The sequence below is a fragment of the Aythya marila genome, assembly GCF_965140915.1.
Source record: "Aythya marila genome assembly, chromosome: 8".
NCBI lineage: Eukaryota > Metazoa > Chordata > Aves > Anseriformes > Anatidae > Aythya > Aythya marila.
Window position 1 is genome coordinate 27,674,273 of NC_139049.1, and position 23,358 is coordinate 27,697,630.

At 41.1% G+C, this 23,358-nt stretch overlaps 1 protein-coding gene across 2 annotated transcripts in view; it reads right to left on the minus strand.

The window, feature by feature from the left end:
* USP24 (ubiquitin specific peptidase 24) overlaps window positions 1–22,922 on the minus strand; it is a 60,205-nt gene extending 37,283 nt beyond the window's left edge. The window contains exons 1-14 of one of the 2 annotated variants that reach the window (XM_082766285.1): window positions 22,485–22,922; window positions 10,986–11,151; window positions 9,941–10,008; window positions 8,809–8,952; window positions 8,145–8,267; window positions 7,256–7,291; window positions 6,620–6,685; window positions 5,209–5,274; window positions 4,185–4,259; window positions 3,202–3,360; window positions 1,891–2,005; window positions 1,260–1,363; window positions 621–728; window positions 28–123 (exon numbers count right to left, since the gene is read on the minus strand). In XM_082766285.1, the coding sequence (XP_082622411.1) occupies window positions 28–123; window positions 621–728; window positions 1,260–1,363; window positions 1,891–2,005; window positions 3,202–3,360; window positions 4,185–4,259; window positions 5,209–5,274; window positions 6,620–6,685; window positions 7,256–7,291; window positions 8,145–8,267; window positions 8,809–8,952; window positions 9,941–10,008; window positions 10,986–11,151; window positions 22,485–22,838 (1,680 nt within the window). In that variant the 5' untranslated portion in view covers window positions 22,839–22,922. The remainder of the gene's footprint in view (window positions 1–27; window positions 124–620; window positions 729–1,259; window positions 1,364–1,890; window positions 2,006–3,201; window positions 3,361–4,184; window positions 4,260–5,208; window positions 5,275–6,619; window positions 6,686–7,255; window positions 7,292–8,144; window positions 8,268–8,808; window positions 8,953–9,940; window positions 10,009–10,985; window positions 11,152–22,484) is intronic. The other variant, XM_082766286.1, reaches the window with a different exon arrangement.
* Between the last annotated feature and the right edge of the window lie 436 nt (window positions 22,923–23,358).

The following is a 23,358-nucleotide window of genomic DNA, read 5'->3' on the forward strand; positions in this document are numbered from 1 at the left end:
AAAAAAAAATAAATCACATTCACATGCCTTTCCAGTGGTTGTTTCCACCCGTGCTTCTCGACCAATGCGCCCTATCAGGCTCAAGAGCTTCTGTCGCACTCTATCACTCTCTGTTTCCCAGCTCTGTACAGAAAAGAAACGTTCAGTATAACAGCAGCACACACTGCCAGTCTGTTAAGTCTCAAGTGGACACAAAAATATAATTTACAATTGTGTTTTACTGCAGGAAAATCAAAACACAGAACAAGTATGTTTCCACCACGTGTATTTCTTCATTTTTGTTACTAGCAACCACAGTAACAATTTGCCCAATCTTTTTTCAAATACAAGCTATAAGAGATCAGATATATTAAAATCTCACTTAAGTGCTTTTGCACTGAATACATGACATTAAAATCTAAGTCAATTAGTAGTATAGTGGCAATTATGTTTTTGGGTTAACAAAAAAAAATCAGTATTACAAGTGTTGTTCTACAGCCATTTTTTTTTTTTAATATACACACACATTTTACTTTACATTTATATATCTAAGATATAAATGTATGCAAGGCACTTGCCTTTTTCAGTACATTTTTAAGTACTTCTCCTACTAAGGAACATAAATTTATGTTAAAGCTTACCTTTTGAATTAGAACAAATAAGTGATTAAGCTGGTCAGAACTAAACTTCACAGCAGCTGCAGCAATAATGGTATGTATGTTTTCAATCACAGTGGAGGATTGTCCTGACTGGAAAGAAGAAGGAAAACACAAGAAGGTAGGTTTTAATCCCAAGTGAGGTAGTGAAAAGTCTTCAGTGTAAGCATTATTCTACTATTTCTATTAATGAGAAATGTAACAGCTTTGGACATGTTAGAAACACAAGCTAGGAATAACTGACTCTGCTCCTTGTTCTGTTGGCACAGAGGTCATTAGAAGCAACTCAAAAGCAGGAAAGAACAGTGGTCCAACCTGGTCTGCCATGGCCCTGCAAAAAATAGCTTCCTTGCAAAAAGGGAGGAAGGTCAAGCCTGTAAGACTTAGAGTAGACAGCCCGAGGCTTGAAAACGTTAAGTCTTGTTTCACTGATTCTTTAATATACTGATTTATACCAGTGTTCAAGCACATTGACAACCTCTTATGTCTCTCATGGAAGGAACCAAGCAAATATAAAACAGACAAATGAACAGCTAACATTCCACCAGCTAAAGAACTTGGTAATAAAAAGTACTTATTTTTTCAAGGCAGCCTAAAAGCATCTGTCTAATCTTGATTGCTTACCTGTATTCTCCAAATCTTGGTAAGCTCATCTAAAGATAATTTACTGCCTAGCAGTTCAATAATTCCCTTTATACGGTCACAGTACTGCGCTTGGTCTATATTACCTATGAAATAAAGAACAACAATTGAATTAATTTATTTAAACCATTAAACATGTTAAATGCATAAGAATAAATAAACAAATTACATTAAAGGGGACAGGAATAAAGTTATCTTTATCCTAAAATTCTCAATCTACTGCTACAAAAAATCCAGTCTAAAGAAGGAAAAAGAACAAGCTTCCTTCTATTCTTGTTTTACTTCATACATCTGATAGCAATCTACTCCTACATGGCCTTACTGCTTGGAAAAAAGAACTCTTTTCCTGCTCTTCTACAGGTTTAAAAAAAACAACATGTAGGTACGTGAGTACAAACCTCAGGTACAGTGGAAGACATCTGCACAAATGTCAGAGAACTAGATGACAGTAGCAGAAATCTGCTGGGTATCCTCACTCTGTTTTGACAATGACAAAATCCTTGAACTCCTTTGTTAGTAATGCTTCACTCAAATGTATTAAAAAAGGACGGACCAAATTTTTAAGTTTAAGACATTCAAAGCACATGCTGAAGATCTTTGTGAAAGCACTTACCTTCTAGAGCAATTGACAGGACAGAATTTTCTACTAGCCAGTTTAGTAAGCGGTCTGTATCTATTGCATTCTTCACTGACTTGGACACAGTGCTGTCTTCTATTAATTTGGTTACCTAAAAATTTCAAAATGGGAGATTCTAATGATGCACATGCATTATAAGTGCTTATAATGAAATCTATTCAAAATGCTTTCTACAAAGCTTAAGTGTGAATCCTGAAATATTTTGAGCACAGGAGAATTTTTCTTTCAATTATTTTTGTTTTTTAAATAAACTGTTTAACGGTAAATTCCTAACCCACCTCCTAGGAATCGGTCTGATGCAGCAGATTCTTGTTCCCGATCTGACACAGAAAAGCTTGCCTGGGCTGCATGTTGCTACAGATACACCAGAAGCGGGTTATCTCAGGCTTCTGCCTGTGATACTCAAATTAGTGTCCTATTTTTATCAAACACAGACCCGATACAGGCTCATCACTCCAGGGAAAAGGTGGAGAAAGTACATTTATGCTAGAGCCTTCAAAAGCTGTGCTTTTGTAACTTCACCAAGGATACAGTGTTTAAGATTAAGAACCACAGTGCAATGAGGCTTAGTATTTCAATTTTCCCTTAAGTAGAGAAGCAAAAAGCCCAGAAGAAGGACTCTAAAACACCCTAAGAGTGTCTGCATACTAAAAAAGGTCTTCTTTGAGACATTGAAGTTGAACAATTTCTGGAAGGAAGAAGTGAATGAACAACTCTATACTTAACCATAAGTTCCAGGAAAAAGAAAATGTTTTCTCTTACTTTTATCTAAGAGCCTAGCAGAAAGAGCCCTGTTCCATAAACTTCAGCTCCTAGACACTACTACAATGCCCACACACCAACCATAATAAAAAATACAACTACATAGCATAATGATCTGATACATCTGGCCTGAGAACACCAATTGAAGATTAAGTTGCCTCTCCCTGCCCTTTTTTTCTCCCTTTTCCTCACAACAGGAAAAAGAGAAAAGCAGTATCTCAGAATTATGAGCATGATCTCAGAGTACTGAAGGAATGATATACACTGTTGCTTATAAATGAAGTTTAAATTATGTGTAGTTTTCTAACTGGAAGACCGCAGTCCTTTCAGTAGCTACTAATATTACAAGCAATTCCTGTCACATGAATTTGTTTTGGTATTTATGAGCTTTTGCTAAGGCAACAGAATTTGTAAGATGTTGCACCCTCCTTTTTAAGGTTGTGGCTTTAGCAACTTACCAACAACCCATCCCACCCACGCACATGCATGTGCGCACACAAACACACCCACATGTAGCAAACCTACTTCTTTGAGGGAATTCATTTTTGCACTGAAGTGAGGAGATTTTAACATGCGCAACAGAATGTCCAGCCGTAAATCATCCACTGCAGTTACTAAATCAGGTTGGAAGCGCATACACAGCAGTTTGATGCCAGACAAGAGCTCAGGGATACTGACTAGTCTCTGTTGAAAACGAAACAAAAACAACAAAAAAAAAAGACAAATAAGAGGCAGTACTGGTTTTAGTATTCAGTTTCAGACTTCAATAATACACAAACAGTAGGTTTAGCGATCCACTAAGCTACAGATATCTGAAAGTGTTACTTATACATTGGAAATTTTAAGACAGCAAAAGCTTTTGTTAAGTGAACTCTCCTGCTACAGCTTGGTGCACTGAATTGCTCCTCTGTTATGCATAATTTCCAGTATGTAATTAACAAAAGTAAGTAAAAAGTCAGTACTCAAGTTTATTACAGCTGGATGCCAAATTCAGTGCAATATGAGGCAATCACAAGTTACAAGGAAATTTCAGATAGTCGTATGGTTTTGGTTGGAAGGGACCTTAAAGATCATCTAGTTCCACCCCCCCCCTTGTGGGCAGGGACACCACTTTAAACAACAGTTGCAAGATTTTTAGAAGCAAACAGATAACGCAACAGTTGTATGCACAGAAGTTATAAGAATTTAACAGAATGCATCTTCAAAATTAGAGAAGTGAGCAATCAGTACACTGCAGAAGGGGACCAACAAAAATGTATTTGACAGTAACACTGGGAAGATATTTTTAAAAGGGTGAAAACATTAAGTATCTAATTAAAAGTAAAAGGGATTTATGAAAAATTGGGTAAATGCAGGCTAGCTGCGTTTCAATATTTTGAGCTAAGTCACTCAGAATTCAGAACAGGCTGTATTTTTGTAAGTGAGAGTAAGATTTTGTTCTAGTCTACACAGACATCATTTCCACAACATACGGAAAGTTTTTAATTATTTCATTTATAAAACATTACCTTGTCTTTCAAGTCCTTCTCTTCTACATTCTGTACATATTTAATCATTTTATGAATGACTGGGTCAAGCATGGGCTAAAAAGAATGAGAGAAAAAGGCATGAAGATCATTTTATGTTTCCTGAAATGAATTACATTACTCAGCATATCTGGCTGCAGCAAAATGAAATACTTAACTGAAAGTCAGTTACCTTAAACATAGAGCAACACATGCAACATATATAAAACTATCCTGCAAGGTAAGTCCAGAAAAAAGAAGCACCTAGACTAAGAAACTACTTGAGACCACAACAGGTTTACAGATGACCCCAACCTGCCCCAAACCCATTTCAAAGTGCATCAATTATTAGATGCATATGCCCCTTTGACCCCCATTAGCTCCTAAAATATATCCTTTTCAAATAAAGGCTTTGTTATTTATTAAACCGGTGCTTTTTGTTAGTGAATGTAGATGTAAAACCTAGAGCACATTTGCAAGTTTACAGAGATCATGGTGTGTTTTTTTTTCTTGTATCACACTTTTTACAGTCTAAACTCTCATAACCATGAGCTCTATCTCTGTCAGAAAAAGAAATAAAAAACAAAAATCTATCCATCACGCTGTATTCTTTCCCTGCATGCTTTACACTGATGAAGCTTACTTAGAGCAGTCCCAAAATTTCTCACCATTGCAAATGTTGATAGACAATTAAAGATCACTGTGCTTGGAAAAAGAATTTGAATGTTGTCTGAGCCCTCTATTGATTGCCTTCAGGATTCTTAAAATGGTTCCTGTACTTCATCCAAGGTGAATTTGGGAGGCTTTTTAGAATCAGTCACCAGTTTCACATCAACAGTCAAACTCATTTTTAGTCCTCTTATTTTTCAAGTTGCTATGATGAAAAAAGATTCTCACATACTTGTGTTTCTGACACTATGCTGCCTAGGATTTCTGTATTAAAATAGATCTAAATCTGAGCAAATGACCAGTCACATTTTTCAAGGCTTTTGTATTTGCTGAAAAGAATTCATAATAGACATTTTACCTGTACTACAGAAGAGTTCAGATATTCTGCACAAACTCCAAATGGTTGAACTAATGCAGAGATTGCCTGAAGAAAGAAAAAAACAACAGTACATATAAACTGATTTTAGAATGTAACTCCTTTGCAACAATGCATGGTTCAGGAAAGAGACATTACTGTATGCTGTAGAATACAATATATATTTTCGCCTGAAATTAAAAATGCCTTCCCATTTTTCATTAGTATCAGTCCTCTCATCATTCTGTCCAGTCTTCTGTCTAATCCTGTTTCAGCCAGAGAAATAATCAGACACAAAAAGGGCGCATCACATTTTGGTTGCTTAACAGCAATGAGAAGTGGGAAGACAAGACTTAAGTTTAAAGCCATATGGTGAATTTCTTTTCCAAAGAAATGGCAGAAAGCTTTTGCAAATGTGTCATATACATACATGTCCAGCTCATTTCAACCCAAGGTTTTCAACCGATATCCGTCATCAGGAAATTAAGTGTGTAAAGACATTTGCCAATGAAGAATATTAAACCTAGCTTCTACTAAGAGTGGGTCAAAAATTATGAATGAAATTGAATATGCCCCGCTGCAATCAAAGTCTTAAGTTTAGTGATGCTGAACGAGACTCCCTAAACAAGTAGTTATTACTCATTAAACAGTCAAAATTTCTACTGGAGTATCAGGATTTAAATTGAATTTTCTTACTCTTCTGCCATGCTTATATAAGAACTTATCCTTTCATAAAGCAGCAAGTATTAATACTCTAAGAAAAGAAATTCAATTCTCCCAATATGACAGTTCATTGAAAACAGACTAATTTTATACTTGGAGACAAGATTCTAAATTACATTGTTTTCCCTTGGCCTCGTTCTTCACAGCTTGAAAAAAAGATATGAAGTCAAGTTAGGAAGCTGAAAACAAAGAAGTTAAGCTTTGCCACCAAAAAAATAGTTTAGAACTGTTAAGACTGATTTTAGACACAGCTTTTGAAAAGTTTCTTAAGATTAGACAGTATCTGTCTTCCTAAGGATTTTTTCTTAAAAAATGATTTCTATAATGCACAAAAGTTAATTCACTTCCAGCTAAATGCAGATAAAGCTGAAGTAATCAGAAAACCAGCAACCTACTGGTGAATATGCAGTGAAACTAGACTGATCAATGTCTAACTGGAAGGCTGAACGTTAGACAGAAAAGCATGCTAACCCTTCCCTCTTTCCTCTGAAGCCTCAAGAGGTCTCTTTAGTCAGGACTCTTACACACAGCCTCATCTGACCTCCGGTGTGACAGCATTCCTCCAGGGCTATGTGGGAGGATTGCTCTTGTACCAAAGTAAAGGTAAGAGCACTGCCAAAAATGATGTTACTGGTTCTATATGAAGTGACTAATGGAAAGAGAGGAGTCTAGGGACGAACAATGAACTTACCCCAAGCTCAATATCTTCTGAATTGAGTTTGGACTGAATTGCTGAAAATCCACCCAACTCTGCAAACTGAAATAAAATAATCAATATTATACTAGCGACCTACAGTATTTTATCTTTCAAATATGCTGTTACAGAAAATACTCCACTCAAAGTTACAGGACAACGAGTATCCTCCACCATAACATCACATGCAACATAAGCTTTACATTTTCATGAGAATTCAGGGACACAGTGGGAATGCAATGCAGTTACATGTGGTCCCAGCTTAAACATCAAGCTACAAAGCGTTCTGGGTAAAAATGGATGTAGTGACAAAAGCTAGACCTTATAAAGCCCCTTAGGTTGGCCCAGCACATTTGACTGAGAAACATCACTGAAGCCTAAGATGAACTTTAATCTCTTCTAGATAGCTATCATGCTATGGTAAAGGTGCTCAAGGGAAAAGGCAGCAACACAGGATGTGTTTAGCAAGGCTCTTTCCCTAGATGCAGACAGCATTAACATTTTAAACTATTTATTGTGGTTGTCACTCTGAGGAAAGAAGGGAAAAACAAGGGTGGGGAGAGGAGGAAATTACTTGGAGAGCACTGGATTCAAGTGACAAGTACCATTTCTGCTTGGTTTGCATTTACGTACCCTGTTTACCAGATCCACCAGCCACCCATGAGGTTCCTTGAAAAATTAAAACATTAAAAAATTAGTAGCTGCAACAAACACTTGTCTCTGGAACAGATGTGGACAGACACATTCAGTGCATTAACCCACACCCTAAAGGCACGCACTGTTATTTCACAGATCACAGCAGTGTGTTTACAACAGCTCCTTTGCTAAGTGTGTAGCTGGAGCTCTGGGAGGTTCTCATTAGCAGTATCCGTTTTTGGATTCTACCTGACATCACTGACCATGTGCTGTGGTAACAATACACACTGTGGCTGCTGACTCACAAGCAAATATATTTATAGCACATTAGCTGTTGTGGAACATCACTAAAGGACCTTTCCCAAAGCAGCAGATGGAGAATTTTCTTTCTACAGCCACAAACATGTTTCCTGAAGAGAAAAAAAATCAACAACATCGAGGTTCTTTTTTAGACCCACCTGTCTGGAGCAACCACAAGACAATGCAAACCTCAAAAACTGGCTTCTCACCAGTGTTTGATGAAGATATCCCAAACCTGGGTGACAGAAAAGCATGAATTCTCTGCTGGAACTGTACACCTTGAGTTATCCTGGTCATTTCATGCTCAACAGATGTCAGTCTTTAGATGCAACAGATTACCCATCTAATTGTTGTGTTCAGACAGGAAAGTACAGCAATTTCTAAATCCAGTTTCCAACAGAGAACTGGGACATTCTGAGAGGATAAAGGGAATTCATTTCCACAGACCAACATATACTGAAGATCTGGTTATTGTAATTCTTGATCACACTTTTAAGCTTTCTTGTGTTACAAGTACCTATTAACCTATCTTTTCTGAAACCAAAACATCTACCCTACAAAGCAGCTTAGGGCATGCCATGCTCACCTTCTGAAATGTGGATATGGGTGAGACAGCATGCATGTTGCCCTCCCCGAAGACTTCTGCCCAGTTTCTCTGGCACACCTTCATTCGATTTTTGAAATGATATTCATTGTCGGGATTAAAGGCCTGGAAAGAAAAACACCATGGAAATTAACAGCACGGCTTACACCAGTCCCAAAACTTACCCTGATAATATTTGACTTTTTCAGTTGAACATTCTTTTAGTTGACAATTAAAGATCTAGCAAAAACTAAAGTTCAACAAATGACCCCTGCCTCCTGCCCCTCAGTTCTTACTGTACAAAGGATTCTAAAGTTTCAGTTCTATGTAGACAATATCGAATATCCATGTGAGTCAGCTATCCGTATAAAGGGATAGATGAACTCAATGTACCAGTTTTCAAAAAATAAATACTGACGTGACAGCAGTTGAAGTATTTTTGACAATATACAGCTTAAATAGGATAAAAAGAAGCCGCAGCTTAAAAATTAAATACCCTAATATTGCACATAAAACACAGGACAATTCATGACAGTTATTAGTGGAGACTTCTACATTTTGAGGATATTCACCAATGCCCTAGTATACCCTCATTCGCTACATTACTTAAACGGATCCCAAAGTTCAAAACACCATAGTTATTAAAAACTGCATCAGGGACAAATACCATTGTAAGCACACCGAGCAGGCCCACGGGGATAGGATCTTGTTTTACTCTTTCTGCAACCAGGTCTACTAGCAGCATAAGCATGTTGTATATTCCTTCATGGATTTCAGTTCCCCATTTGTGAACAGCACTGGATGTCAACAGCTACCAAAAAAAAAGAAATTTTGAAGTTTGAGCAAAATCATGTAAAACAGGAGAAATTTATCCACCCCCCAGATTGTTCTCAGAGCAAATGTTTCCTTAGAGTGTAATAATCAATGGCTGGTGTGCTATTTTGTATCCTCTTTCTGCATTAATGGCTTAAGAGTTAATTAAATTTGTAATTTAACTGAAGAATGCCTTAAATCAGTTTGTGACAGAGACTAGCATGTATCAAAGCAAACTGATTTCCATTTCCACTCACTGGTAAGATTATAACCTTTGTAAAGAACAGCCAATATGCAATTGTTTGCAGAATGAACATATGACTATTAAATCTTAAAGTACACGTTCCGCAGAGCTGCACTGATTCATCTGTAATAACCATTTACCGACTCACACTTTTTGAGCAGTTGCTGTTGGAAAACAAAGAACATGTACCATGAAGAGAGAGCTATTATTGCTGCTTTTCCACCTACTGAAACACGGTCTTTAAATCTGGTCTAACCTAGCTGGTTAAAGAGGACCTGAAGCTTCCATCTGCAAGTATTATTTAATTTCTGCTAGGTCTGCGCATTAGCTGTCTTTACAGTTAAAGAGCTTGATATTTTAAATACCATTACTTTTTGTACCATTTTAAGAAACAATAGAATCAGGCTCAATTACTGACTTGCAAAAAATCCAGCATATTATAACTTAACACATTCTGAACTTAGATTGGGGAGCTCCATAGAGAAGATGCACAATAACCCAGAGAAGAACAGTCAAAGAGGCAGGTTAGGCATTAAGCACTGAGGTGAAGAGTAGTGAAAAAAGGTGAAAAAATACACATACAAGAGTTGCAGAACTGCAACTTCAGAATGATTTTTATCTAGCAACACATTCACCGGTTACCACAATTTCTAAAGTATGTATCAGCCTGGATTAAAAGACACTATTTCCACCATGATCAACTCAAAGACAAGCAGTAAATTAGTGTAATGTACCTACTTACCTTTTTGAATGCTTCAGGCATGCATCTGTCCATAAACCTCTTGCAATTCTCATCAGAATCAGAAAGACCTTCACAGAAAGGAAGAAGTACGTGTTTTAAGATTACCTCAGAAAATTCAGTGCAAGTTTTTGGATACACCAACCAAAACCAGCAGCAACAGAAGAGCTACTATTAATTGATTATTAAGCATTATGTTATTTTCAGTCACAAAAGAATGTGAGCCAAAAGAACTTGCTTTTTAGAAATAAGAAGTTTCCAAATGTTTAATCTTTTGCAACTTCTTCAAGCGTGAGTAGTACCACACACATTCCTCTCTTCAAAATTTAATACTAAGTGGAGACCATTCCTGGTGCTTCATATCCCCTTCCCCTCCTACCCCCCCACCCAAAAAAAAAAAAGCAGATCTACACATAGCCTTTTAACACACGTCGAAAATCAACAACGCAAACCAGAATCACTAACCACTCTTATTCTTCCTACAGATTATAACCTCACTTTTGGCTGCTGTCAGGCATGTTGGAAAAACTGCCCGGTACTCTCATTACACCATGAGCTGGGCATGTCATCTCCGTAACACACTTAACCCCAGCCAAAGTACTGAATACAGAACAGACAAATTCAGGTCTAATGCACTATAAGCACTTCACTAGGGAAAAACAACCAGTTACACAAGCTTGGTGCAGCATGAATTTAGATGACAGCTTGTTTTTTACAAATGGAAAATTACCAGCACAATGAAAAACGAGTCAGTAATTCAGCTCTGAAAAAACAGTAATTCCTATAATCATTAGAACATAAAGAAACACGTGCTCCATTTTTTCCTCCAAAAAAGCTTAAGTAAACAAATTACTTTAGAAAAAAAAAAGAGATCAACACTCCTTTTACAGTGTTAGATAGAATAATTCATTGGTATCCACTTTCACAGAGATGTGATCACTCTGCTGGGTGCTAACGACTGCAAAATTAATACAAAAGGCATAACTGCGCACCATATGTCTATGAAATCTGAACAGATTATCTTTAGGTGTGTAAAAATAGCACTTACCTAGTCTTGCTAGATAGGTGGATGCAATTAGGCACTTGCCTAGAGATTCTTCCCGCTTGTAGGGTATGGACCAGTGATCTGTTAGAACTCTGCTCTCCAGCTCATACAAGTTGGTGGTTGGAAACTCAATGCCTTCTGCAGAGCAATTCCCGTTTTCATCATTTTTCTGTGAATAAAAAATTCAAGTGAAGCAATTTTTAAATCTATCCTTGACACTTTAAAGGATTTACTAGCTTCAGAAGAGATGGCTGTGCTTATAAGCAGCATGTCAAATTCTCAGCAACCCTTAGACTGCTTCTGTTTTCCAAAGCAAAATTTAGTATTTCGATTTGAATTGATTACATATCTTTATTATCTCGTGTAGGTGATAACTGCTATGTTTACATGACTAATTGCTAATCGTCTCTAAGTGGCAAATTTTGTTCCTTAGCATATCAGATCCTAGAGCCAAGTGCTAAGTGCTTCTAGTCCCTGAGAGACTTTAGACTATAAGCCCTGATCTTCACAGAAGCGTGCATATTAATCTTCTGTTCAACAACTGCTGGAGATGATGAAATAGCTTATTTTAAGGGAGGCCAATTTTACCCCTTCACCCAATCACATCGAAAATAAACTAGACTAATCCAGTTGATCAGGATTTTTTAGTAGCTAATCACGTAAAGAAAATATCAAGTCTCAGGTATAGTTGCTCAGCAAGGAAGCTACAACTCCTGAAGTCAAAATAAGTTACTGGAAAGCATTCTGGAAGGCAAACGGGGAAGAAGCAGGCACAAGGCTGTAGCTCAGCTCTTCAGGTTTGTTGCCTGTGTCACTAAGGGCAGCTATTTCTGTGCACAGGCAGCACTCGGAATTAGCCCCCGTTCTTCGTTACGCACCAGATGAGGTAACTGCCTCAGGAGTGCCAAACAGGATACTACACAAGTTATCTCTGTCTCTCTTTTTTTTTTTATATATTAAAACTTCGTGTTGATACTGGCTACCCCACGTGTCACAGAGATCCCATGGGCTCTCTGGCTTCCAGAAGGCCGAGTCCAGGTGGGAGGGAGGATGACACCCAGAGCAGGCCTGGCAGCGGCTGCCAGAGGCCGAGGTAAACACGAGCGTGTGGTGGTAACAGGAGAGTGCTCAGAGTGCCAGGGACACGCAGGAAACACATCTGAGAGTAAAATACAGCACCAGGAAAGCAAACGGAGAGAATAGAAAGGAAAAAGCCCAGAGAAACAAGTGAGCTCGGGAGGATGCAGCGCACAAGGAATGAGATTTATGTAGAGAAGTGTGTGTCCAGCTCTCCCTGCACTTGCTATTGCAGGATTAGACCTGTTAATTAAGACATAAATGCATCATATTCACTTTCATAATGACTCAAAAAGGTGACACCAACGGAACAGCAGCTGTATAGAGAGCACCCTATAAAGTTAATTGGCGCAGGTAACAACAGTACACGTGCTGTACCTAATAACAGGTTCTGGAGAGCAGCAGTAACATTTATAGGAGTGACACCAAATTGTACCCAGGAAAGAAAACAGATTTGGGAAGCAAGGTGGCACCTTCCCCAACCCTCTACTAAACATTCAGCCCCAAGTTTACCACTGCAGGAATCTGTACTTCCTTTAGGCTGGATACTCAGTTCACTGTTTGATCTAGCAGTTCACCCCTCGTTTAAGTACATGAGCTTTTGGAGAAGAGATGTCCAAAGGACCAAATGAAGAGTCTGAAGGTATTTAAAAGCAAAAGTTCTCCAAGAAATATCCCGTTGTAGTGATCAAACACATCTACAGCTTTCGTAGAGGATACCCACCACTGAACATGGATCAATTACTGCAGAAAACAAATGTGCATTTATAAATAAAGCCCTTATGGCTCAGTACAGATAACAACAATTAGCTTCATAAAGGAAGACTGACTGTAGCGTGCACATCCAGTCACTAGGTAACAGACTGCATGTCAGCCTAGACTTGTGGCACAGCAAAAAAGCATCTCAACAAATGGTGACATTAACTTAGCTATGGTTTCTCCAATCCTTAGAGGAAGGTATTCATGTTAAATAAAAATATCCGTGAGGTGTTACGAGACCAAGAGGTGCAGCCTAACAGCAGCACAGACCTTTCACTGCTGCTGAAAAACTCCACGTGTTGTTGTTCTGTTTCCCCATCTGCATCTCAGGGGAGCTGCTCGTTATTTCTCTCCCCACAGGCCACGGCCAGTGCCTGCAGTATTACGGAAATTCGCGAGGAGTGAAGTAATACCTCTTCTTCGCTGTGCACTCACATACAAGGACATGACCGTAACAGCTGGGCTAAAAACACGGCTGGCCTATTGCTGTACTGAGTCTACCAGCAACATAGCAAAAAGATCTTTTACACAAGCAGTAACAGCGGGTGCAGTACTGGAAATATTGCCCTAATAACAAAGGGAGCCGTCTGTGCTGAAGGAGCACGTCTTTGGCACGTTCTGTTAATTACAGATGACAAGGCATTCTTACACGTCAGTTTTCTGCTACTAAAATCCTTCCCAGAAAGTGTCAAGATTAATTATGGATTAATTTTAGAATGTATCACATTAAAGCAGCTTCACAGCTAGCACAAAACCTGCAGCGTGCTCAAATCTATGCCCAGGTAGTTTAAAAGTCAAACTCGCACTCCGCTTCAGACCATTAACAAAGCTAATGCCCTCGGAGAGTATCTCCATGCTCAGTGCATATTTCTGCAGACTGAATCTCACTTCGTACAACATACCTTGTCTGAGTAAGTCTCTCTAAAAACATATTGCTGCTCTTTCATAATTAGTGTCTTTCTGCACAAAAATCAAGCAGCTCCCCATCCAACTTCTAAATCAATTTGCTCTTTAAAGTGAGGGATTTATTAAAGTTGCAAGGTGCAGCATAAGCTCTTCTATGATTTTATGTTGTCTCACTAACCAACACCCAGCAAAGACCCTATTTGCATTTGTCAATGTCAAAAGAGCAACAGATCACTGCTCTGAACAGGTAACCACAGCTAGCATGTTGTAACAGGGGCAGAAACTGTCATGAGAGAACCTACTAATGTCCTTCCGAAGGTGAAATATATGCTTTTAAATAAAATATGCTATACAAGAAAAGAAACAGCACACAAGCCCATGTCAGCTTCCTGTAAGGAGGCTTTTTGGGTCTCATTTCTGGAACCATGTATTTTTTTGATGCAGAAACTGTCACCTGACAAGTTAAGGATTCACAGGGATCCTTTCCAACAGCAGAACAGTACAAAAGCAGTGAGACTAGTCCTGGCAGTTAACTGGTCATCCAAAGACTGATTGTTCAAAAATTTTCAGGAGCCATCTGTTTTCAGAGATAAAAAAAAAAAATCACATTGCACATCACACGCTCTGCAACAATGCTGCCTTCTGCAGCTCCAGTCTCAAGACCAAGAAGCATTTACCGACAGACCTTTAACATCATCTTCCATGCCTGTATCTCTTCCTACCCTGAAGGCTCCTCCATTTTAGCAGGGTCACGGGGCTATTTTTGGCTTATTTTCAAGGTGCACAAGTGCAGTTATACCCATACATGCACACAAATTCCCAAGACAAATATTCTCACTTAAACAGTTTCAAGTGCCAATTCAACATTGTCACTCTGGGAGCCTGGCACCTCCCTGAGTTGTTTGCAAGTCTGAATAAAGAAATTGTTAATACCTGATGAACAGTGTGTTACCCAAGTTTGAGCATAAACCCTTCCAAGGCAGACTAACACAGAACAAAAGACACACGCAAATGAAATATAAATTAACTTCAATTGCCGAAAGGTCACAGTTCAAAGCTTCAAAATGTATTCCCATAGCATTCAGCTAATTAACTCATCACACAGCGTTTAACTAAAGCCACCGACGCTTACCACACCAGTCACTTTACATAAAATAACACGGAGTTTAAGAGGGTATTTTGATGTTAATTGGCACTCCTAGCAATGAAATTACAGTCAAGTTACAAATTAAATTTGTTAATTTGATTTTGATAGAAGGCTACCAGCGCAATCCAGTGTCACTAGAGCCAAGTTCCATTAGGTGCTCTTGAATCTAGTATAATCCCTGAAACTGAACCAGAAAGTTGTGTTTCTTTCAATGAGCAATAGGATCAGAGTTTGTAAGGTACCAGCAGATCCGTTTTCTTCCCTTGTGCCTCTTTAGTAAGTGATTTTCATGTGATTTCAGCATTTTGCAGCCAACAGGATTTTGATGTTTCATTGTATTGCTAAAAAAGCGATTTGTATATTGTCACCACGTGTCAACAAACAGAATCAAGTTATTTGCCCTGAAAAGCAGCAATGAAAAACAAAATCCTTAAAGTCAGAATTAAAAGACAAAAAATTCTAGGCCCTCCTTTCACTTTTATCACAGATATACTAACCAATAATGAGGACATCAATTTGTGAGTGCTTCAGCTTTCCCCAGCTGCAGAGTGTCAGTAATGACACTTCCCTCTGCCCCAGCAGGTTGATGTACGATTCACTGGTGTTTTGCAAAGTACCACAAAACGCTCAGGTGGAGGCAACACAGAAGCAATACGTCAAATATCCATAAAAACAGAAAGAACAGCTCGCTACTCCCTGATCTATTATGTCCATCAACTTCTGGGAGAAGCTATGAATCCTGAAGTCACGACTTGACAGTCCTATCTGCCAGACTGCTGATTAAAGCAGCTTTTACTTTTGCACCTGGATGGCATTTTTTCCCCTTCATTTTAATTAACTGTTAGGAGGAGGATATTCTGTTGCCTGGAATTGATTCACTGGAGTACGATCGTAAAGGTCTCCAAATAAATCAAAGCCACTGCTTTGCACTTAGGCTGGAAAGCACCAGCATGAGGTAGACAGTGATTTTTAAACTTATATTTTCTTATTTGAACAGAAGTGTTTTTTTTTATAAACCGGTACTCCCAGAGCTTCAGGGACTTCTTTAAACTCCATTTAAGTGGCATATCTGGAAAATATCCCTACATATTTTATTGAGGAACAGCTATTTAAGACAATTACCGTGCTTTGAAAATAAACTGTTTTACACCTTAGGCAGTTATAGTATCTTGCCCTTAATTTTTTTCTATGGATAAAAATGTGTCTGTATTCAAAGTTTCTGAGTAAAGTGACAGAAAGGAATGGTTTTTGTTATTTATGTTCTGCTAAGAGAAAGTAACCTTGTTGGTTAGATATATCACACTTTTATTCTTTTCACAGCGGAATTAAGCCCTTAAGCTCACATTTGTGCTATGCATTACATTACACAAAGCGTCAATATTAGTAATTAATATTAGTACTTAATCACGTTAATAGGAAGTAATGATCCTAGTCTACCACTAAAGGAAAACAAATCCTGTGTTATGTAGCCCATCTAATCAGAGCTGATTCAGATTCTCACCTCACTGTAAATCCCTTCCAAAAGAGATCTGATTTATTTAGTGACTGTTTTCACACAATGTTTTGGAACCTGACCTCACCTGAGAGTAATACGAGTGCATTGTCAGGAGTGCCTGGTAGGACTAAGCCCCCCTTAGTACACATGAAGGATTATAAAAAGTCATCTACAACAAACACAGCTTCCTCCCCGCCTCTCAAACCCCAAAAGCTATAGAAAATTGAGAAGAACACAATGTGAAATGGATGTTGGGAGGGGGAAATCAGTAAAGCTAGAAACCAACTAGGATTTTCTAAAAACAGTGCTTGAACTGTACCCCTGTTTTCCAGAGTGATGCAACGTTACCACGCAATATTCCCCAATGTACTTCCCTCGTTGTTCCGAGATGAACTCAGCGCTAAGTGTTACAGCAACGAGAATCAAGGCTCTGTAAAAATCCTGTTTAAATTAGAAGATCCATTTAACTCAAAACAACCTAGAAACCTTTCGCATTACAACTACCCCAGCATTCAGTGGAATCAGGCTTGTTACGAGCACTTTCAGCAACGTCTTTCCAAGCTCGATAACAAGCTGTAGGCCAGGGAAAGGTCACGGAAAGCTCTGTTAAGAAAGGCACTCGTAAGAAATCAGGGCAAACACACGCTTATCTTACACGTGGTTTCAGTATTGTCTGAAATATTTAAGTAATTTATTCCCTTGGCGTAAGTACAAACATCCAGGCACTGAGTTGGTACCATTATTCCTCCCAGCCCTCGAGTTTTCCTAGGCACAAAAACACTGCTCATCTCCAAATACCTCAAAATAACTTTGTGTGGTATCAGATAAACATTGTGCTTTAATACAATAAAACAGTGAATCACAAGTGTTTGGCATTTCAGTGCCTAAAATTAAGTCATTACTTCTATTCCCCTTTGCCAGAACACCAGGCAGTAACAGAGCAGTGCTGCAGAAGCACGAGATAAAGGATTTAGCACAACACTTCTGTGACCAGCGCTCAAGATCTGGAAGGGAGAGCTCAAACTAGTACCAAAAAAGCAGCTGGCAACAAGGCTGAGTGCAAGTCCCGCAGCATACCATTCACTGCAAAGCTGTGGTTAACAACTAGGACCAAAACCTTTAAGCATCTCCCAACCAAGACCGCTCTGCCGGGCATCGGAAGAACAGAAGTGAGAAGTGCTGCACAGCAGCGAGCAGGAAGGGCAAGCAGCAAGAAGCACTGAGTACACCAGGGCTTTAATTTGGCCCACGAAGCATAACTGAAACATACATACCAAAGGCTTCTCCTATGGCAGCAGGAACGCGTGGTTTTTTCGAGTCGAGAGTTTACAAAAGGAACAGGCACTTCCTTTCCATCTTTGCCCTCTTCATACAAAGAGCTACTGTGCCTTAACCCAAAAGCAATCCAAATGATTTGCTGGAATTAAATTCTAACACTGGCTAATTTGTTTTTATACTCCTTCTTCCTCCGCGTTTCACTTCCTTATTAAACAGCTGCCACAGAATAGCACTTTAAACTGGGAAGATGACCAGCAAATGCCTCCAGAGAACATTTTATCAGATGCTTCCTGCCCAGCTGAGGAGCCGGCTGCAGAGCTGCCTGCTGCCTCCGTGGGCATCACCATCACTGATGTCCCAGTAACTGTGATGTGCCGGTCTTAACCCAAAGATTCCTTCACATTATATGATAACAGGCTTATAAAGTATTTCAAACAAAGCTTACTCTTAATGAGCCTCCCTTCTCGGTATTACCCCCATTCTCAGCACCTTCCTGTAGCATCTCTGTTACTATCATGCTGGATAAACACTGACTAAGCAGGCATTTTTCTTTCTAAACCCAAGAAAGCACCGATGTAGCAGCAGCTCCTCCCTCCTCCTTTCAGGTTCTGGCCACCCCAGGACCACGGGTGTCATTTTTGAGAGCAGAGATGCTGAAACCCAGGAGTGCTGAAGTACTAATTCCACTTGACGTTGTGGTGGCAGCCCGCCAGGACCCAGCGCCAGAACGCAGCACAGAGCTTTATTTGATTGCTTAATTGCTTTACAAGGCCAATTCCTAGACAAGCCACACTGTAAAACTTCCACATGAGAACGCCAGCAGCAGTCACTTTTATGAAGCTCAACTCTACTTACAGGACAGGAGACCGACTTCACATTTATAAAGCTGCAGTGTAAAGCCCATCGTGTATCCTAAATAGCTTTTTTTTGCCTTGAAATAAACAGAGCTCCTTCCATCCAAGGACCAGAGACCATCACAAACCCAGTGTCTGCAGTATTCCCACTCAGCACAAACCATTATCCTCATTTTACACCCTAGAAGCTCAGGAGGAGGCAGAGGGTTTGCACACCAAAGTCCTGCAGTGTGACCAGTGAGTGAGAAACTGCTGCTGGCATGCTCCTTCCGCACAGCCCCTCCTCCTGAAATCAAACAGAACTTCTAAGAGCAATTTCGGACAAGTTTTTATGTTAAACCTTATCTAGGAAAATCTGGTGTATGTGAGCTTTTGATCCCATTCAACTAAAATAAAATAATAATAATAAAAAAAAAAACAACATCAAAGGAGCACATGCTGAAGGAGACAGGAATAGCTGGAAGGTAACACAACCCGCAGATCACAATTTACCCAAAAGGTCAGAGCAACGACTCGCAGGAGCTGTTTAAAAACAAGTCAAGATTTCTTTTCAGGAAGGGTTATACAAACAGGGTAAGTGGCTTCCTACCCTTAACACAATTTTAGGCTCCCTGCTCATATTTGCCTGGCCTGCCCCTCTCCATCCTACTCCTGCCCAGCTTGTGAACGTCAGCACTGAGGGCTCTCGGGACAGTTTGTGGACACTGACAAACTTTGTCATCACGTTCATTTATAGCTTCATCATAAATTTTATGGACTTAGCAGCAGTTCACAGAAGAGCTTATCTGTCAGTCACATGAAAGATGAGTATAACCTTCCATCCCACTCCAGAGATCACAGTGTAAAAATCTGTACGTTGCCTAAGGAATAAACAGAAGAGAATCCCAGATTCTTGCCAAAATGTACTTATCAGATTCACTTCAGCCAACAGACAGAAACATAAAAGTTGTGTCAAACAGGCAAAGTAACCTCTTGGAAAAGCAGGTGATCTCAGCCTGTCAAAGTGGTTTGGCACTACAGAGGGCAAAAGACCAAGCTAATGGGAAACCTAAAGCTGAACTTCCTAAGATTTCAGGAAGAAATTCAAAGCCCCCTTCCTACTTCCAAATTAAGCACAGTCACACCAGCAGCACCAACTCCATAGGCCACAGGTATTAACTCAGAATTGAATCAGTTGCGTGCTCTGTGGAAGACATGAGCCTGCTGAAACTGAAGTTTCAGCCTTTGTTAAAGAGAGTTTATGAGCGTCCTTATCTCAGGTCTCATAAAATAGAGTGCACATTGTGCCAGTTCACAGCTGCTGTCTTCCAAATTCAGCCTCCTGTAACACCTCCAGAAGACCCTGAAGCAGCCTGGACCACTGAAACAGGATTTGCCATGGCTTTACTATTCTACCCAAAGGGAAGATGGTTTTATTAGTAAGATTTTTATTAGTAAGACACGTATCGGGTTGCTGTGATATGCCCAGAGAGCACCAACACACAAACCCTTCTCTGATCACCGTGCTTGCTGAACAGAACAGACTAACATTATATAACAGAACCAAGGAAGCATATGCAAACATAACGGGCTCTTTACTGATTAGAGAACATGCAAAGTGTCTGATCATTCATAAAGCTACCCTTCTCTGCATAGTAAATTGCACTCAGCCAAAAAAAACACACACATGAAGTATAGTGCTGGTATACACACATCTTGCAGCACGGCTGAAGTCTTCCTGTTATGCTTAAAATAACAAATCTACCCCTAACTTTTATTCACTTAGTGGTGGAAAAAAAAGATTACAAGAGCAGAAAAAAATTTATTTAAGGGAAAAGTAGGGCTGTACTCTATTTGATGTGTATGTTCATGCACATTACTGATACATACCATCTGAAAATCAAACCAAGAAACATCCCTCCCCATTAAGTAAGCATTAAAATTGCTACTATGACGAGAGGGAGGAATGCACGCTCTCAGAGCTGTTAGAAGGGGAGAGGATATTGACAGGAAGATAAACAGAAATAACATCTGAATTGTGTTGCCACAAGATAGTACGGGTGTGCTACTCACAAGGTTTCAACACGATGTGTGTGCCTACAACGAGTAATAGGGGTGTCTGTGAACGGGTTTCACGGGCCACGAGTTCTGAATGTAGAACTTCCTACTGATTAACTACCTAAATAATAATGCAGTTTATTAAATGCAGTTCCACATTACATCTGAAGAATAAAAAGAATGAGAACTGATCACATACAGTTTCTCTTTTCCCCTTTTTATGAAATATGTCAAAAGCTGCTAGGCTGCACTGCGATATTAGGCAAATAAACAGAGGAAATAATCCCAGATCTTAAGACTTTTACAGGGGTAACTCTTGCATGACAAAAATGTAATGCATACACGTGCAGAAACTGACAGATGTTCATACATAAATGGATCCAATTACTAAACTGAGGCCTGAATTCATATAAAGGTTCATGCAATAAGATACTTCAATCCTTCCGTGCTGATTTTGCGGACTTGCAGTCATTTGCATATATTCAAATATTTTGGTTTCCCTCCTGGGGGTTAACAAGAGCACAAATCAAAGCAAACAAGAACACGGGTGGCAAAGGAAACTGAAGTATAAGTTTGATCAGACAAACAAACTGAAATAACAGAAAAAGCCTCTTATAGTTGTCAGTGTCATCTGTAATAGGAACAGAAGGGGAAAAAACATGCTTGTCTGAAGCTTACACTGACAGCTTCTCTGTACATGTCACACTGACAGCCCAGTTAGTCCCATCCGTAACCACGAGATACCTGACACGGAAATCCACCCTCTTCACAGCTAACAAGCTCTGAACACCACCAGCAGAACTCTCTCACAGCCCTCCAAAGCAAAGGCACGAAACTCGTTCCCTGTTGCTTCAGTCAGGGAATTTCAAGCAACTCCTCTTCTGCACAGCACACGTGCAGCCCCACAAATCAGCTTACTCCACACACGTACATCACCATCATACACCAGTGAGGGATCTAAACCAGTTAATTCAGCAAACAGGATCGCTGTTCTGCAAGAGGGGACTTCGGGTAACACACCAAGACTGGATATGGATGATCCGTGCAAGTGTAGCTACGTACACGTAGATATGTGCATGTATTCTTCATATATGTTTTTATAGGTAAATACACACACAGGAAGATATCCCTTCTGGCTCAGGATGTCCCCAGGACACTGTTTGAGGTGCATGAGCCTGTTGTTATTCATGTGCTTAGGCACCTGCTGTTGGCCACTGAGACAGACCATGCAAGGTGGCCCCTGGGTACCAGGACCACACAGCGGGGCTGCTCTGTTCTGCTCTCACCCCTTGGGCTCCTGAGTCAGGCTTAGCTCTTTCCATAGGCACCTGGGCAATTTTGGAGAAGAGGAACAGACCTGGAGGAGGAGAAGGCTTTACAGGTGAGTGCTGCAAGCGCGTTCCAGGCAGCACAGCAAGAGCCAGCAGCGCGTTTGCTGGCCGAGGAGCTGAGTTCTGGAAAAGCGTGGAAGAGGAGGGAAAAAAAGCAGAACAGGGAGGAAGGGGAAGGAGCATGCGAGGCTGACATTCGCCAGCCCTCCTGCTTCAGGCGTCTTTTTAAAACACAGCTATAATTAACGAGGTGCAGCCTTTGTTTTAAAAACACTTGCACTCGCCGTATTTCCACGGGCGAACTCATGGCCTATCCAAAAAAAAAAAAAAACCACCAAAACACCCAGGATTTGCACTTGGCAAAGAGGAAATGGTGTTTAAAAATATATATATGTACGGAGTGCAGTCGATTATTGGGTTATGCAAGAAGGCACGGGGCTAGAGGGGAGGGGGGGGGTTGTGGGGCAGCGACGCATTCCTTGAATGCCAAGGAAAATAATGCAATAGCAGGTAAGGGAAACACAAACAGGGGGGCACGGCCACAGGCCGGGGCACCCCGAGGGGCTCCGGGGGGGCTCCCCACCGCCCCCCAGCCCCTCGCCCTCCCTCGGGGCTCACCTCGGCGTCCACCACTTCGTGGTAGGCGGGCGGCGGGTCGAAGCCCCCTCCTCCGCCGCCCCCTCCGCCACCACCACCGCCGCCTCCTCCTCCTCCTCCTCCTCCACCGCCGCCCCCGTCCCCGTCTCGGTGCCCTTGCCCCCCGGCGGGGGAGCCGTGTCCGCCGGCCGGGCCGTGCCCGCTGTCCATGGGCTCGTAGCCGCCGTAGTGGAGGCCGGGCCGCTCGTTGGTGAGCAGCGCCACCGCCTCGTTGATGTCGTTCTTGGCCAGGCGCAGCGCCTTGCGGATGGCGGAGGCGTCCGAGAAGCCCATGCAGAGCAGCGTGGTCATGTGCTGCTCCTCCTCGCTCTCCATGGCCCGCGGTAAAGCGTGTGTGTGTGTGTGTATGTGGGGGGGGGAGCCCCGGGCGGCGGGTTCGCCGGGCTCCGGGCGCTGCCGGGCTCTCGGGCTCCGGCCTCAGGCGCTGCCCGCCGCGCGCGCCGCCATCTTGCCGGCAGCGCCTCTCCCCCCGCCCTACCCGCCCCGCCCACTGCGCGGCCCGGAAAGAGGGGAAGGGGGGGGGGGGGGCGCGTCACGTGACGGGGGAAGCGAGGCTGGCGGGGATGAATGGAGCGTGCGGGGCGTTGTCACGGCGACCGGTCACGTGACGGGGGCGGCGTTGCCATGGGGACGGCAGCGGCGGGGCGGGGGTCGTGGCCTGCTCGCGGCCCTCATGGCGTGTGGTGGGGGGGGTTCCTCCGACGGGGAGTAAACCCCGTAAAGAAGTTAATAATAAAATTGAAATAAGTGCAAAGATAATAATAAAATTCCTCCAGCCCAATGAATTGAATTTGTGTGTGGTTCTTAAAAAGTACTTGCCCAAACTCTGGCACTG